This window comes from Ananas comosus, linkage group 1, assembly GCF_001540865.1.
Source record: "Ananas comosus cultivar F153 linkage group 1, ASM154086v1, whole genome shotgun sequence".
Classification (NCBI taxonomy): Eukaryota; Viridiplantae; Streptophyta; class Magnoliopsida; order Poales; family Bromeliaceae; genus Ananas; species Ananas comosus.
This window is the reverse complement of record NC_033621.1, coordinates 3,620,369-3,637,449: the sequence shown is the minus strand read 5'-3', so window position 1 is coordinate 3,637,449 and position 17,081 is coordinate 3,620,369. Positions and strand designations below refer to the sequence as shown.

The window sequence follows — 17,081 nt, the reverse complement described above, 5'->3', positions numbered from 1 at the left end:
CAACCAATAACATTGAAGAGAATGCTGCCATGTGGTAAGATTTTGGAGAAATAATGAATAGTAATAGATAATAGATATGTGTGTGTGTTCAATAGTGTTAAACAATTAAGTTTTTTCTCTAAAAATTTAAATTATCAGAAAATAATATTTTTTTAATATTATATATCCTATATTTTTTCTCATATATAGATTCGAGACATTTAATTGGGTCCAAGACATGGAATGATTAAATAGGATGTGATCAAATTAATTTTGAAGCTTGTTAAATTATGTCAAATAACTATTTGTTCCTGAAAAGCTCAAAGTGAAAATTTTTTAATATTATATATGTTCACACTCTCTCTTATATCTAGGTTTGAGACATTTTTATAGGTTTAAGATGTGGAATGATTAAATAAAACAACGTCAATTAAGTTGAAGAGCTTAGTGGGGTTTAAATTCAAGACCTTTCTATTTACTATCATGTTAAATAATATGAAGTAATTATATACTCAACAATATGCAAGTATGGGTTGTTTGTGAACTAGAAAAATAATTATTTCATCATGGCAAAAATTGAAACAATATGCAAATATGCTTGTTTTCGTGGAAACTTAAAATAGACCTTCTACGGTCAAAAGCCATGTTAGTGAGTTTCTAGTCTCTCCCGAACTTATTTATGCTCAAAATTACGCAGAACAATTGAGGCCTATTAAGGTTGTATTGTTAAATTATATGAAATAATTGTTATACTCTAAATGAGTAAGCTATCGTTGAATAACTGTTTGTATATTTTATATTCAACACTCTCTCATATCTAGGCTCGAAATATTTTAATAAACCCAAGACATGAGCTTAATTTAATGAGAGGAAATTAAACACTGGGCTTAACTTAATGAGAGAAAATTAAACACTCCTCATGTCTGGACTCTGAAATCTTTTAATAAACTCAAAACATGGGCTTAATTTAATGAGAGGAAATAAAATAACGCTAGTGAGCCAGCGGGATTTGAAATAAGGACTCTCTCTTACATATGGGCTTGAACTTTTTTAATAAACCAAAGACATTGGCTTAATTTAATGAGAGAAAATTAAATAACATTATTGAGTCTGACGGGACTCGAGACTCGATCTCAGGACTCCCGCTCACGTCTGAGCTCGAAACTTTTTAATAAAACCGGAACATTCGCTTAATTTAATGAGAGAAAATCAAATAACGCTATTGAGTCGGGTAGACAAGACCTCGTGTTTTGATACTCTATTAAATTATGTAAAATAATTGTTATGCTCTAAAAGCTTAAACTATCACGACTTTTATATATTTTATATTCAACATGGGTCTTTTAGTATACGTACACACTCTTTATTTTCTTATTAATTATCTTATGTAAGACTAATTTCATCTAGCAGTTTCATACTTTGTAACGCTTACACACCAAATGACCTAGATACTAAATTTGGTTGTTTGAGTGTCATTATCAGAATCACACTCATGCCTTGGACCAAAAGCTTTTGAATCTGCATCTTCAAAGAACTTATCGCTTCCATTCGGTGTATGAACACAGCCCGGCGCTGAATTATAATTTTTCGTTTGTTCTTCAACCATTCAATCTTTAGCAAGATAAAATGTTGTAATCCATCAGGCAAGCAGTAGAGATTGAAGTATGAGGTGATATGAATGGTCAATGACGCAGCGGTGCACGTACAGATAATCGTGCATCTGGTGCATGCAAATTTTTCCTCAAGTCTTTGGGCCCAGTTAAGGGCTGAATATACCATAATCTGGGTCTCAGCTGAATCCAACATTTCTGGACCATGACAACTACGCCTACATACCAACGTCTGGTTTGTTGGGAAAATCGTGAAAATATATTTTTCAAAAAAAGATAATTTGCATAAAAAATATTTTTTTTATAGATTTTGTTCTCCAGATAAAAATTTCCAAAATATAAAAAAGGAGATTATTCCATAAAATATCGAAATAATAGTTTTTCCATAAAAACTTATTTTTCTCAGACAGAAAATATACGGAAAATATTTTTGCAGACAGAAAACTATTTTTGAAAATTTTTTTCTCGAAAACCAAACAACCCCTTAACCAAAAAAAAAGTTGGTAAAAATGTGTGGAAATTAAGTGAACATCCTCTCATCAATTTATCTTTAGGCCATTAGAGGTTAGTTAATTATCAATTAAATGGCCTTATCAGTTATTAGTAGTTAATGTTTTTTCTATGTTATTTGCTTAAAAAATAAAGTTGTAATTTAATAGTATTATTGATAAATTTGATAAAAATTTTTAAATGACTCAAATCACTCAATTAAGAAAAATATTTAAAAGTTAATTAGAAAGTGTTACTAGGAATTAAAAGTTAACTTGAGGGGGCCATTTTTAAATGGACTCTATATATAGTTGAGGGGGCCATTTTTAAATGGACTCTATCTATAGTTGAGGGTGCCTACATATGTAGTTAGTCATTACATACAATTTTACCAAAGAAGTATCAAGAGCAAGTCTCAGTGCGTGCTCCCACTTTTTATTTATTTTTATTTTTTTTTTGGGTTCAATCCAACCAAGATCTCATCATTATTTCATTAGGTTTGCTAAATGTTCCATGTGTTAATTATTGAAAAAGGTACACTATTGCAAATTCGGGATCTCACTTTATGTGTCATAACAACCAAAATGATGAGAAAAGGATGTCACAACCTAAAGGGAGAAATTTAATGCTGCATGCGTCTAGCCCCAGGTTGAAGGAACCAACTCTTTACACTAGTGGATATTTCCTTTTTTGAGAAAAATTATGACCAAACGAGTTTAGTTATCTTTATATACACCTTAATTAATGGATCCATTAGTGGGCAGAGAGAGAGAGATCACTATATAAGCAGTAACTAAAAAAATTGAGTGGATTTCCACTCCTACATTTGTTTTCTCCCTCTTTTTGTGCATCTCATGTTACATCGCCTAACGACTTCGAATGCGACCTCGCTCTTTCTCACCTTTCATTGTTCATGAATATCATTTTCATGCTTATGAGAATTTTGCATAACAATAAATTCAACACAAAAGGCCTGCTTAGTGGAAGAATTAAAGAAAACTTCTATTAGGATCTTCTCACTGTAAGTTATTGAAAGAAGAGGTTAGATGTTCTTCATTAGATCAATTCTTTCAATCTCAACCATTAACTCCCACTTATATAATCGACCGTCTCTAGAGCAAGTGGCAAAGGGCTTGGTGGTTGGTACCCGAGGTCCCAAGTTCAAATCTTAGTTGATTCACATTTGTAGCTAAGTTTATTTCTAAATTTCTAAATAAAATAAACGAAACGGGTAGCGTGCTACCTATCTCTCTCAAAAAAAAAAACAAAAAAAAAACAAAAAAACTCCCACATATATATATTTTGAGCATATATAAGTGGGAGTTAATGGTGGAGATTGAAAAGCACGACTACTAGTGTCGGCTGAAGAACGTCCAACTCTAATTTTCCTACTATTTTTCATAATAATTTTCTTCTATACATTTTGTCCTGCACAAATGTTCGGTACTATTCGATAAAATAGAGCCTGAAGTATTATAATCAGTAAATCTCCTCTATTGAAATTCAAAACTAATTGCATAACTGCTTAATTTTGCGCTTGTGGCATAAGTCAAATTTTTTTTTTCTTTCTATTAAAAAATGGATAAAATTGTACTGCTGCTGAAAATATATAAGAATAGAAGTGTAGAAAAACACCCTGAAATCCTTTAGTACATCAGGATATATCAGAATGGTTTCATGTACAAGGAAAGAAACCAAATGCAAAAGCTTAAGAACATTACGAGACTTTATTGGAGGATGTATAAAGATTTACACGGAGAAATTAGCAAATTTGTGAGTTCAAAAACTGAACATAAAAGTCCTAACAAACCTATGACCAAAGGGCTCTTGGATAGTTTCAACTTAGAAAAAGAGAAATGGGAGAAGAAGGGAAGGGGTGGGTTGAGCAAAGGTAAGGTAAGGTGGAGGGAAAAAATCATGATGGTCTAGTGCTAAAATATATGCATTTTAATTTGGAGTGGCCAATCATTCAACTTGGAAATCAAGGAAAGGGAAAGGAGAGACATCCTTCATCAAGTTCTCCAAGTCCCACTCTCCCACCCTGATGTTCTCACCCTCCCAATACATCCCACTCCCAACAATATTATTACTATTATTGTCACCATTTATCTTAGTAATATCACTAGTATTCCTATCCAAGCACTCATCACCAATGGTGATTACTGTTGTGTCTCTGCAGTTGTTGTTAGTTGGGTTCTCTTCAACACTTTCACTCATTAGAGGGGGGACAAAAAGCTCACATCCTCCTCCTCCTCCTCCTCCCATGAGACTTTTCTCAAAGGACAATCCATGATCACCATAGTAATTTTCCTGTAATTCAACTACTTGGATTAGACCTTTTGGTTCTTGGAAGTAGTAATCGCTTATTGCGGTCATGCCGCTACCCTCACCCGGAAATGGCAAGAGGTCATAGGTGCTCACAGGAAAGCTTTTCATTGAGGATGAGGAGGAAGATGACAGCGAGTCCATGCGCATGCTTATGCTTTTGTGCTTGTTTATGCCGACTAATCCCTCAACCAATATTTTAGATTCGGAAGATCCACTTTGGTTTGAAGACGACGGCGAGGAGTTCTTCAGCCTCTTTTTGATGGTCGAATTCCAGAAGTTCTTTATCTCATTATCAGTGCGCCCTGGCAAGCGCGCCGCAATTTGAGACCACCTAGAAAATAAGATCATGCTTAAGTTGAACTCAAAACATGTATAGAGTGGTGCATGAAGGACTAAAAAGATGGAAGTGAAATGCTTGACATTGTCATGCTGTGGCCTAACATCAAAATAGAAGATACTAATAATTGTAAAGGTTATATGTCTTTGTCCGAAGCTTCATGGTTAGCTGGAAAGCCAAGTTAGGACAAGGACTAATGTCCTTTTCACCTCTAGATCTTGAACATTCTTCATGTAGATAGCTCAAATCAGTTATTATATGTTATGTGCGATAACAAAGAGTACTAAATTAATCCGCAGAGGTAAACTCTTCAAGTTTAACAGTGTTCAATGCACAGATGAATAACGTATTATAAGCAATTTACCTTCTTTTACTTGCTTGGTAAAATAATAATGCATGCATCCATGCATTTTATGTGCATGCAACAATTGAGAAAGTGTAGGGGGAAAAAAATGGAAGCCATTCGAATAAAAGTAGTAATAATGTGATATCTGTTCAGGTGAAGGTCACACCAAAAAGATGCATCTTAAAGTCTTATTTTATAATGCACATCTTATACTGTGAATAAATCTCTACCTGATTAGATTGCAGTCTTATGTTAGTAAATAATAAAATATAAGGAGGTGTAATCTATTGATTTAGCTAGTCTTTACTATGCAATTTGTTAATGTACCCTTCGCCTGAGTCGAACTCTCATAGCATGCATGGATTACATGTGTATGTGTGGATGTGCATGCATGCATCGCGTGCGTGTGCGCATGCGCATGAGAGAGAGAGAGAGAGAGAGAGAGAGAGAGAGAGAGAGAGAGAGACCTATTGCCAAGAATGGAATGCAAGTGGATGATGAGCTCCTCTTCCTGGGGGGAGAAAGCCCCGCGCTTAAGATCGGGCCGCAAGTAGTTGATCCACCGGAGCCTGCAGCTCTTGCCGCACCTCTGCAGCCCCGCATTCCTGGCGACGTCGCTCCAGCATCCCTGGCCATTGCTGAGCATGTAGCTCATCAACTTGTCATCCTCCTCTGGCGACCACAACCCTTTCCTCAGCTTGCCAGCTCCAATATTGGCCATGTTGCCGAGGTTGGCGTTGCTAGGGCCGTTCTTCACCTGAGAATCCGGCTTTCTCATCGCGAAGACACGCACGATTCCTCGGAGAGTAAGTTTTGAGGCAAGTGTGTATGTCTAAATCTAATACAAGTAGTTATGAGAGGATCTGAGACATATAGTTATGTAGATTGAGAACGAAAGAAAGGTGAAGAAGATGATATATATAATGATGACGGCGATGGCTTTTGAGCCTTGCTTAGAAACTGGAGAAGCAGGTGAGGGAGAGATATAGTGAGAAGGGGGGACCGTACAGGAGTCCATGTAGGACGGAGAGAGATGAAGGTGGTCTTCTTGTCTTTGACTCCAGTTCTTGTCCTTTTCGTTTCATTTTAATTTCTTCACTCACAAGGTAATAATGGTGCACGAAGAGAGAGAGAGAGAGAGAGAGAGAGAGGAGGGAGACTATAAGATAATGAAAGAGAGAAAGAGGGATTGTTTTATGATGAAGCTAAGCTATATATTTTGCTTGGAGTTCACATAATCTCTCTCCCCCTGTTGATCTCTTTTTTCCATCATGTACTACACAAGTATATCCGTGTAGATCCTACGAGAAGTGTGTGTGTGAGAGAGTGCATGAGAGAGAGTACCTTTGCATGTAGTGTACGCATGGGTTTCATTACGAGCGTCCTTATACAGCAATTTATGGGTCCGTGACCATAAGCTACGTTGTTTTCAGGATTAATACGTGTGTACGAGCGGAGTATGCGGGCACTTGATCGAGATCATAACTAACTTGAAAAGAACGCAATTTGGGCTTTGTTCTATTTAGCGTGGTAGTTGGGTTCTCCACATTCCCCCCACCCCCCTCCACCCTTTTTTTTTTTCCCCTTTAATATTACCTATATTGGCGATCACTATTGAAATAAACACATTTTGGTAGGATACAAGCGCTAGAGTTGCCCTAGTATGCTTTCAATTAATTAAAGCATCAAGTTCTTGATCCTCTTGCATGTGTTGTGTTTTTTTATGATGGCGCATTCAAATCAACGACGATCAACGTTATTAAACTTGAGTTACTATATGTGAACAGTCTAGACCAAAAATTCGTTATTTTCTGGCAGTACTTATCTATTATTCAAATGGTCTTTAAAATTAATAACTTTCAAACGGTAAATTAATAACTTTTGGCAGAGTTTTACTTTACACTCCAAAGTTCTAAAATAGCCACTAACATTCTAAACTCTAATATTTTATTCATGTTACCTTTTCCATCAAGATCCGTTAATCGAATACTGACGGAAGGGATAACATGAATAAAATATTAGAGTTTAGGATATATATTAGATATCCATTTTATATGTTTGGATGGTAAAATGAAACTCCACAAAAAATTCAGGGGTAACAGAAATATTTTGTTGTTGGAAAAAAAAAATTTTATAAAAATTATTTAATTATGTTAAAGGGATAGTTTCAAGAAAAATATTAAAAAAATAAAAAGAAAAATAACAAATGGATTAGATGGCTTATGCAAGCAGGGTGCGCGGCTGATATCTTAAGAATGAGATTATATTTAGTATTTCTTAATCTAACATCACTAATTTTATTTTAAAAAATTTTAATTTATTATAAAATAATATTATATTTCTATATTTAAAATTTCTAATTGGTTAAAAAGAAGTATAAATTTTTTATTTTAGGTTATAATAAAATTACGTTGTATAATTTCGTAAGGAGTAAGTGCATTCTCTAGAACAATGCTTCTTGAGATAAAGGCGAGAAATGAGTGCTACGGAGAATTAACTAAGAATTAAAATTTCTATATCCGAGTGAGAATACTTATTGTAAATCAACCACATTAACGAGTATACGGGGAGAGAAAGGTGTTCAAGTATTGTAGCTAGCTAGCTAGCATCTCTCTTTTTTTATCTTTCGGTCACTCTAATTTTATTTTTATACGATAAAATATAGGGTAACTATTAGAAAATTAGTCATTAGTGACATTTATTTATGTTGCTAAATGATGCTAATATAAATCAATTAGTGTCATTAGGAACATGCAAATAAAAGGGATTAAATGTTAATTTTAAGTTGCTTATTAGTAACACATAAATATAATGCTACTAATACAAAAATCTGATTTTAGGGACTGAAATTTTAAAGGTAGCATGCATGCTACTCGCTTCATTTATTTTTTTTATAAATAAACTTAGCTGCTGGAAATGTAAATCAATTAGGATTTAAACTTGAGACCTCAGCTACGAACCACCAAATTCTTTGCCACTTGCGCTAGGAACTACCAATTATATATATTTGAATCTTTTATCAGTTATATATATTTGAATTTTTAAAATTTTAAATTTTCAATTTTAAAATTTTAAAATTTAAATTTTTAAAATTTAGATACTAAATTTAAATTTTTAATTTTCAAATATCAAATTTTAAGCTTCAAAATTTTCAGTTTTAAATTTGAAATTTTAAATTAAAAAATTTAAAAATTAAAAATTTAAAAAATTTTAAATTTTAAATTAAAATTATAGAATTTGAAATTTAATATATATTTTAAAATTTTAAATTTTAAATTATAAGTTTAATTTTTAAAATTATAAGTTTTGAATTTTTAAACTTTAATTTCAAAATTTTAATTTTAAGTAAAAAGGGATATATTAATAATTATATATTGATTAGTGACGATATTTAGCAATAAGTGTCGCTTCTTATTACATTTATTAGCGGTGTTCACTAATTTGCATTGCTAATCTATCCTATTTTTCAACATTAATAATAAATTGCTGCTAAATTATTAAATCTAGCGGCAATTATCAAGTAGTGTTGTTAAATATTTTAATTACATAATTTAAATAAATATTGCGAAGTAAATGTTGTGGCATTTAGTAATAAGTGTTGCTACTTTATTACATTTAGTGTCATTTTTTTATAAAATGTTAGAAATTTTAGCAGCATTCACTAATTTGTATTGCTAATTTATCCTATTTTGCAACATTATTAATAAATTGCTGCTAAATAATTAAATCTAGCGACAATTATCAAGTAATGCTGTTAAATATATTAATTAGCATGATTTAAATAAATATTGTGGAGTAAATGTCGATAAATCATGAATTTGTTGTAGTTTTATGGTATGATTTATTTTATGATAAAAAAAATATAAATTCAAAGCTTCGCATCATCCATGAGCCTGTCCAATAATTTACCATACGTAAGTAACTGGCTAAGAGCTTGATTATTAATAATTAAGGTCCTAAATTTGAAATTTAGTTTCTTCACATCTACTTGAGTTTAGTTCTTAAAAAAAAAAGTGAAACGAGTGCTATTTTTCTCTCTTAATATTAAATATAATAAAATTAATAATTTACCGGTCACCAACTCATCGAGGAAGTACTATCAACAGTATTTTATTAATTTGAAAGATCTGTTAATATTCAAAGTTATTTTTCTATGACAATTAAATTATTTTTCTCATAAAAAATTGAGCAAGTTGAATAATGTCTTTCATATGTAAAGGTTGATAGAAACAAATAATTAATAGAATTTCCAAATAGACTCTTTGGTTAATTTGTGGCTTCCTCCCCTAGTAATAGATCTACGGTAGTCTATTATGTAGCAGGTAGCTACGTGCATGTAGACAATTAAATATACATATCTTTCTTTAAGAAAATTATTCTTTAGATTTTATAAACTATGATAAAATATATGGAAAAATTTTAGGGGTACAAAAAAATCTCAAAATAAAGATGTTTTTTAGATGACACTAGAAAAAAGCGTCACCAAGCACTCCTACAATATAGACACTTTTAAAAGCGTCGCCATATGAATTCTTTATTGTATCAAATCAATTTATTACATGATAAACTTTATTATTATTTTTTTAATTTTTCGACACTTAAAAACATAAAGAATTTAAAAAATTTTGAAAAATTCTTACGCTTTAGAGTGTCTGAATATATTTTATCGATGTTTGGTATAAACGTAATTAGTATATACGTGATGACTCTTCGTTTGCTAATAATTTAACTGACACTTTTAAATGTGATCCTAAATTATATTGAAATTAAAATATCATTAAATATAAAAAATATTTTTAATATTAATTTTTCTTATAGTGGGTGCAATGATCATGGATTGAGCCACATCTTGTAGTATCCGCATATTTTAGATTTTTTTTTTCCTCCGGTTCATGCCATGATTTACTCATGAAAAAACATGTGCATACATAGAGAAAAACCTAAGGCTTCGTATAGTTCGGATATAAGTAAAACTAACTTATGCTAGTGATAGGTACAAGTTTAGGTATAAGCGAGAATTAGACCAATTTTGTGTTTGGATGAAAATTTGGTTGTTCCCGGAAATAAGAAACATAACGTTTGGATAAGTAAAATGGAATAAGAAGAATAGTTGATAGTTATAAATAAAAAATAATAATATTACCCTTCTCATTATATTTGAATTTAAATTTTAAATTTTAAATTTTAAAATTTGAAATTAAAATTTAAAATTTTAATTTTTAAATTTAAATTTAAGATCAAATTTAAATTTTGAAAGATACAAAATATCAAATTTAAAATTTAAAAATAAAAAATATCAAATTTAAAACTTAAACTTTAAAGTTTATAATTTTAAATTATAAATTTTAATTTTGAGATTATAAATTTTAAATTTTAAAAATTTAAATTCTAATTAAAAAAAAAAATCTCTCTCTCTCTCTCTACCCAGGGGTGGGAACAAGTTAGTATGGGTGGGAACAACTTGTTCCCACCCATACTGGGTACATGAGAGGGATAAGCCCCTTATCCCCTCTCCTGTACCCAATTCAAATAGCATCTAAAAAAAATTTATGGAACAAAATTATTGATTAAAATAATAATAAAAAATTTTATATATTTTATTTTAAATATTTTGAAGTACAAGTGACCATACGCAAGTGAGTATTCAGAGAGATTTAACAAATATTTTCCAAAAAAAAAGAAAAAAAAAATCATCCTACGTTAGAGCAATTGATTGGTAGCATTAAATTAATAAGCACAAGCAATTTAGGCACCGTTTGGATAGGAGATAGGGATAGGGATAACCCCTTATCCTCTTTATACCAAAATGCTAATTTTTTATTCAAGAATAGTAGTTCTCGGTTATCTATAATAACCGGGTATAACTATCTCCACCAACACCTCCATTTTCTATATAAAACTACCCACTATTTTTCTTATTCCATATTCTGTATCCAAACGTTATTTTTCTTATCTCCGAAAACAACTCAATTTTCATCCAAACGCTATTTTTCTTATCCCCATACTTGTACCTATTCCTGTAATAGCTAGTTCTTGCTTATACCCGAACCAAACTGTGCCCTATTTGCTGAATATATATAGTACTTTACATTCTTTCTTACTTTTTATAAGGGTAAATTGAACGTTTGGTCTTCAAACTATATTGTAGACGGCAATTTGACCTTCAAATTTTAATTTATTATAATTTTTAGCTTAAACTTATAAAATTGTTACAATTGAGTCCTCTAATTTAAGTTAGTTGACTAAATATTGATGTATTGCTATAATATAGAAGTGTTGTAATAATATTGTGATGATAATACGTCATTAATTAAAATACTATATTATTTCTATATTAGCGATGCGTCAATATTTAGTCAATTAAATTAGATTGTGGAATTTAATTGCAGTATTCTAGAAGTTTGAGATAAAAATAATAATAAATTAAAATTTGATGACCAAAAAATTTCACCTGCCTGATATATAGTTTGATGACCAAATATGTAATTTACCCTTTTTATAATAATTACCAAGTATCTATCAAAACCAGCCAATGTGGTGTATAATTACCAAATATTTATCAAAACCAACTAATATGAGCTAGGTTTGTTTGAATGGACTAACTAAGATCAGTCGATCAGATTATCACGTTGGTCTAAATAGAATACACAACTTAGATATATATGAATCAATTTACTTGGTAGCTGTTAAATATGTCTCGAATTCGAGTACCGCAAAGTTTTCTAACTTTATTCTGTTTCGATTGTCCCATGAAGTTAAGTTTAGATTATACCTATTTTTATTGAGATATATTTCTAATCTCCGTGAGTTTGTATTCCTAGTTGTATTAGGATTTAGTCACTATTATAAATATGCTCTTTATTCCATTGGTTTAGTGTGAAAGATAAGAGAGAGAATATGGGTGTATTTTTGGGATTAGAGTTTTGTGAGAAAAGCATATTTTGTACACCATTTTGATTATAATGAAGATTTCGGCTCTGTCTTCGCCTGTGGATGTAGGCCGGTGGCCGAACCACGTAAATATTATGTGCTCTATTTTTCTTCTCTTTTTCTCGGATCTTTTTTGGTATTTTCGTACTCAACGAACTAAATCTTTTCGATTTTTTTAGTTCTAACAGTAGCCATAACCAGTAATTAATTAATCACAAATTATACAGTTAAATTGGATTAATCACAATGTCACATTTGAATTATCCAACGTGTGCGTGTTTGTTGCCTATCTGGCCCGCTTTTGCTTGTGTTTTTAGCTGTAGCCATCTCTATAAAAGCATTTAATTAGCGAGTAAATTTTGAAGATTATTTTTATAGCGATATATAGGTCTAAATGATATTTGATTAATTTTTAGCCACAAAAATAGAAACTGCAATTTGAAACATCTACTTGTACCATTAGAGAACTGTTGCAAAAGTTTAATATATCTTATGCTTCCAAAAGATGTTTGATACATACTCAAACGACTTTTTATTGCACTATTCATTCCTGCAATAGGGCTAACACAGATCCTCACAAATATATAAGTTAAAAGATCTTATTTGCGAGGGTCCATAGCATGTGCATAAGATGACTTTGCATCCTACATGAAAAGTGAGTTTTGTGTTGGGCATCAAGTGTGATGAACCCACAATAGCATATGCTTGTTTTGTGCATGGTAATAATTCGCACAAATATAGGTGGTTATGTAGAGCCACTTTTTAGGAATATGGTCCCTAGTTTTTAGGGTGATTTTGTCAATTTACTGCTCATTGGTTTTCCAAGACTTAGAAACCAAAATGAAGGGGAGAAAAAAAAAAAAAAAATTTAAAACAGTATATTGCCAGAGACTTGGAAAAATTTCAGCATAGACTAAGTTCATGGCCCAACTTCGCTAGCTGAAACTGTCTGTCAAGGAGGACGAATTTTAACACCTTCTGTGGAAGAGGAAAGGTTAAGCAACTGCAGTATTGAAGCCTCCAAAACTGCCAGCGAAAATTCAAAAGCCATGAACAAGCCTTGCTTACACCATGCATTCATATGGGCTATTTTCTAAGTAATACTAGGTGGTGAGTTAATATAAGCTTAGTGGAAATGTTTAATGTACATGAGGCCTTGGCTAGGGCCAAAGGACACAAGAGGGACTTGTACATTGTAATCCAATTTTTCTAAGTAATAAAGCATTTTGTGCTTTTGGGGAAATCTCTGCCTCTCTCTTTTTTCTCTTTTTGTACTTAATCATAGGACACGGAAGTTTAGACTAGCAAATATGGAGCAAGACTTGTTTTTCTTCATGAAGGAAGGCAGACGCCGCACGAGTTATAGTGATTATTTCTATGAAACTTCTAGAGTATGTCGTCTTAAAATAGAATGACTTTTGGGTAGTGATTCGACTAGAATAATTTTTTGAACTAGTAGTTATAGAAAATTTTGAAAAACTACACAATGATTTCTATAGCTGGAGTGAAAGAATAGGACGGATGAACGACAATAAATCCTATCTTACATAATCTTTTGAGAGGAAATCCCATATTTCAAATTGGTGATTTTCACCAAAATAAACAACTAAACTGAAAAAATATCGAGTTAATAGTAACTTAATCACCAGTTCATTTCATTTTCACTCGCACATCACTTTTTTTTGAACTAATCAATAATCACGCTTCAAAAACACACAATATACAACTATTCAGCTCACACAAGTTATATCCAGTCCAAGTTTAATCAATAGTTTGGCCCAAGAAACTGGACAAACCAAATTGCTATTTAACAGTACACAAAAATCCCCCCCCCCCCTCGCATTTCTTTTGTTGTTGCAAATACTACTGTTGTTGATTAGAGGTGGCAATCCAGTTCACTGTTCACGAACCAGCTCGTATTCGACTTGAAATAAGCTCGAGATCGAATTGCTCGTTTAATAAACGAGCCGAATACGAGTTGAATTTTTCAGCTCATTTAGTAAACGAGCTGAAAACGAGTCGGGGTCAGAATGGATTCATGGGGTTTCATAAGGTATGTTCATGAACTTGGGTCATGAGGGTTTGGGTATTGATTTGGTTTATAGTTTATGCGTATCATGGTTATGGTTCATTGTGTAAGTGGTTCATAAAACTGGATATGGTTCATGGATTGAGGTTATGCATTTGTTCATGGTTGCATGGTACATGAACTTGGTTTATGTTCATGAGGTTATGGACTTGGTTTTTGGATTTTATGTTATATGTAGTCATGATGGGTATGGTTCGGGGTTTGGATGGTTCATAAACTTGGAGTAGGTTCGTGTGTTTGGTATAGCGACTTGATCATGTTGATTGGGACTTGGGATGGTTCGTGTGTGATTTTGGTTCAACGAACTTGGAATAAGCTTGCCATGAACGCGTCTGGTTCAGGATGTGTTCATGGTTTATGGGATTTGGGTTGGTGTCATGGTTTAATGGGATTTTGTGGTTCGGTTATAGTGGTTCATGGTTTATGGGAAGTTAGTTTGCGCATGAACTTGGGTAATGAATCCAAGTTGGAAGTCCGGGTATTTGGGTGCTATTGTGATTGGATTTGGATTTAGGGTTTTTTGTGGACTGGATTGGATTTGAGTTTTGTTTTATTGAGACTTGGTTTGGATTTGGGTTTTGGGTTTTATTTGGGTTTGGTTTGGTTTGGGTTTGGATTAATTTGGGTCTTGGGTTTTGGGTTTTATTTGTGGATTGTATTTGTTTTGAATTTTTTATTGGACTTGGTTCGGATTTGGGTTTTGGGTTTTATTTGGGTTTGTTTGGTTTGGTTTGGGTTTGGTTTGGGTTTGGATTTGATTTGTGTTTGGATTTGGTTGGGTTTGGTTTGGGTTTGGTTTGGGTTGGTGGATTTGATTTGGTTTTGAGATTTGGGGTTCGGATTTATTTGGTTTTGGTTTGGTTTGGGTTTGTATGTGGACTTGGTTTGGTTTGGTTTATGTGAATTGATTCGGTTCGGTTCTTATGTGAACTTGATTTTCTTTTCAATTCTATTCGCGGGTTCGAGGCAATCCTCTTTGATTTTGCAACTTTATTTGGATCCGAAGAAATCCTTTTTTGATTTGTGATTTGATTTGGGGTCCGAGAAATCCCTTTTTGATCTCGAGTTTGGATTTGGGATCCGAAGAAATCCGCTATTTTGATTTTTCAATTTGATTTGGGGTCCGCGAAGAAATTTTCGTTTGATTTTGATTTGGATTGGATTTTCCAATTTGATTTGGGGTGTCCGAAGAAATCCTCGTTTGATTCTCTCCAATTGTGGATTGATTTTCCAATTTGGATTTTGGGGTTGCGAAGAAAATCCCCTTTTGATTCTCCAATTGGATTTGATTTGGGGTCCGAAGTAAAATCTCGCGTTTGATTGGATTTGAATTTGGGTTCGAAGAAAATTTGCCGTTTGATTTTTCAATTTGGATTTTGATTTTTCAATTTGATTTGGAATCCGAGCAGAGAATCCCCATATTGATTCTCCAATTGGATTTTGATTTGGGGTCTGAAGAATCTCCATTTGATTGGAATTTGACTGGGTCCGAAGAAATCCCCATTTTGATTTTTCAATTTGATTTGGGGTCCGAAGAAAATCCCCATTTGATTTCGATTTGGTATGGATTTATTTCACATTTTGATTTGGGGTCCGAAGAAACCCCCGTGTTGATTTCTCCAAATTGGATTTGATTTTTCAATTGATTTGGGTCCGAAGAATATCCCGTTTGATTCTCCATTGGATTTGATTTGGGGTCTTAAGAAACAGAGAATCAAAGATTCCCCTCCCTTCTTCTTTCGAAAGTATCAAACTGTCGGTGTTGTAGATAATGTCGATGAAGTTGATGACCGGTAAGGCGGATTATTTAGCCGTCGGATTTGATTTGACATTTTCGAAGAAATGTTGAAGGGTCCGAAGAAACGGGAATCAAAGATTCCCCCCCCTCTTCTTTCGAAAGCATCAACCGGCATGCTGTAGATGTCGTCGATGAAGTTGATGATGGTGACGTTGGATCTGTTCGCGCCATCGGATTTGAATTTGATATTTTCGAAAAAATGTTTGAAGGGTCTGAAGAAACGGAAAATCAAGATTCCCCTCTCCTCTTCTTTCCAAAGCTATCAGCCATCGATGTTCGGCGGTGGTCGCGCGCAACGTAACACCCATTCCATCCTCAACAACTTTGAATAGAGTATTTGAGAGGTCCGAAAACGAAAGTCCATTGTTTCCCCTCCACTCTCCCATCGAAGTCATCTGGACGGTATGAATGACTACCGGTACGGGGACCAAAAAAAGAAAAAAAAAGAGGGGGGAAGAAAAGAGATCTTATATATAAATATTAATATATTATATATATATATATATATATATTATATATATATATATATATAATATATATATATATATATATATATATTATAGTATATATATAGTGCAGCTACTATACTCTTATGAGGATAGTAGCTGCACTCCTCATAAACTTTTCTTCCATCAGGATTGGCTTTGAGATGGCGTGCCAGAATCTGATGAGGAGAAAGGCTAAACGGAGCTTCGTTACTCCATCCTACTTCCATTTCTTTTTTTCTTTTATTTCCCCCCCTCCCCCCCCCAATCAGATCTGCACACTTTCCAATACAGTCCCTCTCCTCACCCCTCCTTATCCTCATTCTCCCTTAGCACAGATCCACTACCATCGTCCCTCCTCCCACCTCGCTCCCCTTTCCCGGCGAGTATCCCCCCAGGCGCCACGCTCCTCCCCCCTCCCCGGCGCGGGTAGCCGCGCCACCCCCCAAACCCCGCGGCGGCCACTTCTTCGTGGTAGCCGCTGCCCCCGCCCGCGGCCACCTCCTCCCCATACCGACGCGGCCGGGGCCCCGGCGGCCACCTTCTCCCCCGTGGCCCCTTTCCTTCTCCCCTAACCGACGCGGGTAGCCCGCGCCACCTCCTGCCCCCTACCAGACGCGGGCGCCACTCCTCCTCCCCACAGTCGCCGTAGCCGTCTCCCAGGCGCACAGGCGTGGTAGCCGCCCCCCC

General features: G+C 33.7%; 1 protein-coding gene across 2 annotated transcripts; it reads right to left on the bottom strand.

The window, feature by feature from the left end:
• Nucleotides 3,786-6,182, bottom strand: LOC109718072 (transcription factor MYB46-like). 2 transcript variants are annotated; one of them, XM_020244093.1, is made up of 3 exons: nucleotides 6,098-6,182; nucleotides 5,557-5,927; nucleotides 3,786-4,737 (listed from the first exon to the last, which is right to left on the bottom strand). In XM_020244093.1, the coding sequence occupies exons 2-3, from the start codon at nucleotides 5,865-5,867 to the stop codon at nucleotides 4,044-4,046; spliced, it is 1,005 nt and encodes a 334-aa protein (XP_020099682.1). In that variant the 5' UTR covers nucleotides 5,868-5,927; nucleotides 6,098-6,182; the 3' UTR covers nucleotides 3,786-4,043. The 2 variants fall into 2 exon arrangements, with proteins under 2 accessions (XP_020099682.1, XP_020099675.1); XM_020244086.1 differs by lacking the exon at nucleotides 6,098-6,182 and having other exon boundaries at nucleotides 5,557-6,046.

What these genes read in the sequence shown, in the direction of transcription:
- LOC109718072 (XM_020244093.1), bottom strand. Translation starts at nt 5,867, where the DNA reads ATGAGAAAGCCGGATTCTCAGGTGAAGAACGGCCCTAGCAACGCCAAC. An exon ending in CATTCCATTCTTGGCAATAG is followed by an intron (nt 4,738 to 5,556) that starts GTCTCTCTCTCT and finishes CTTATTTTCTAG; the next exon opens with GTGGTCTCAAATTGCGGCGC.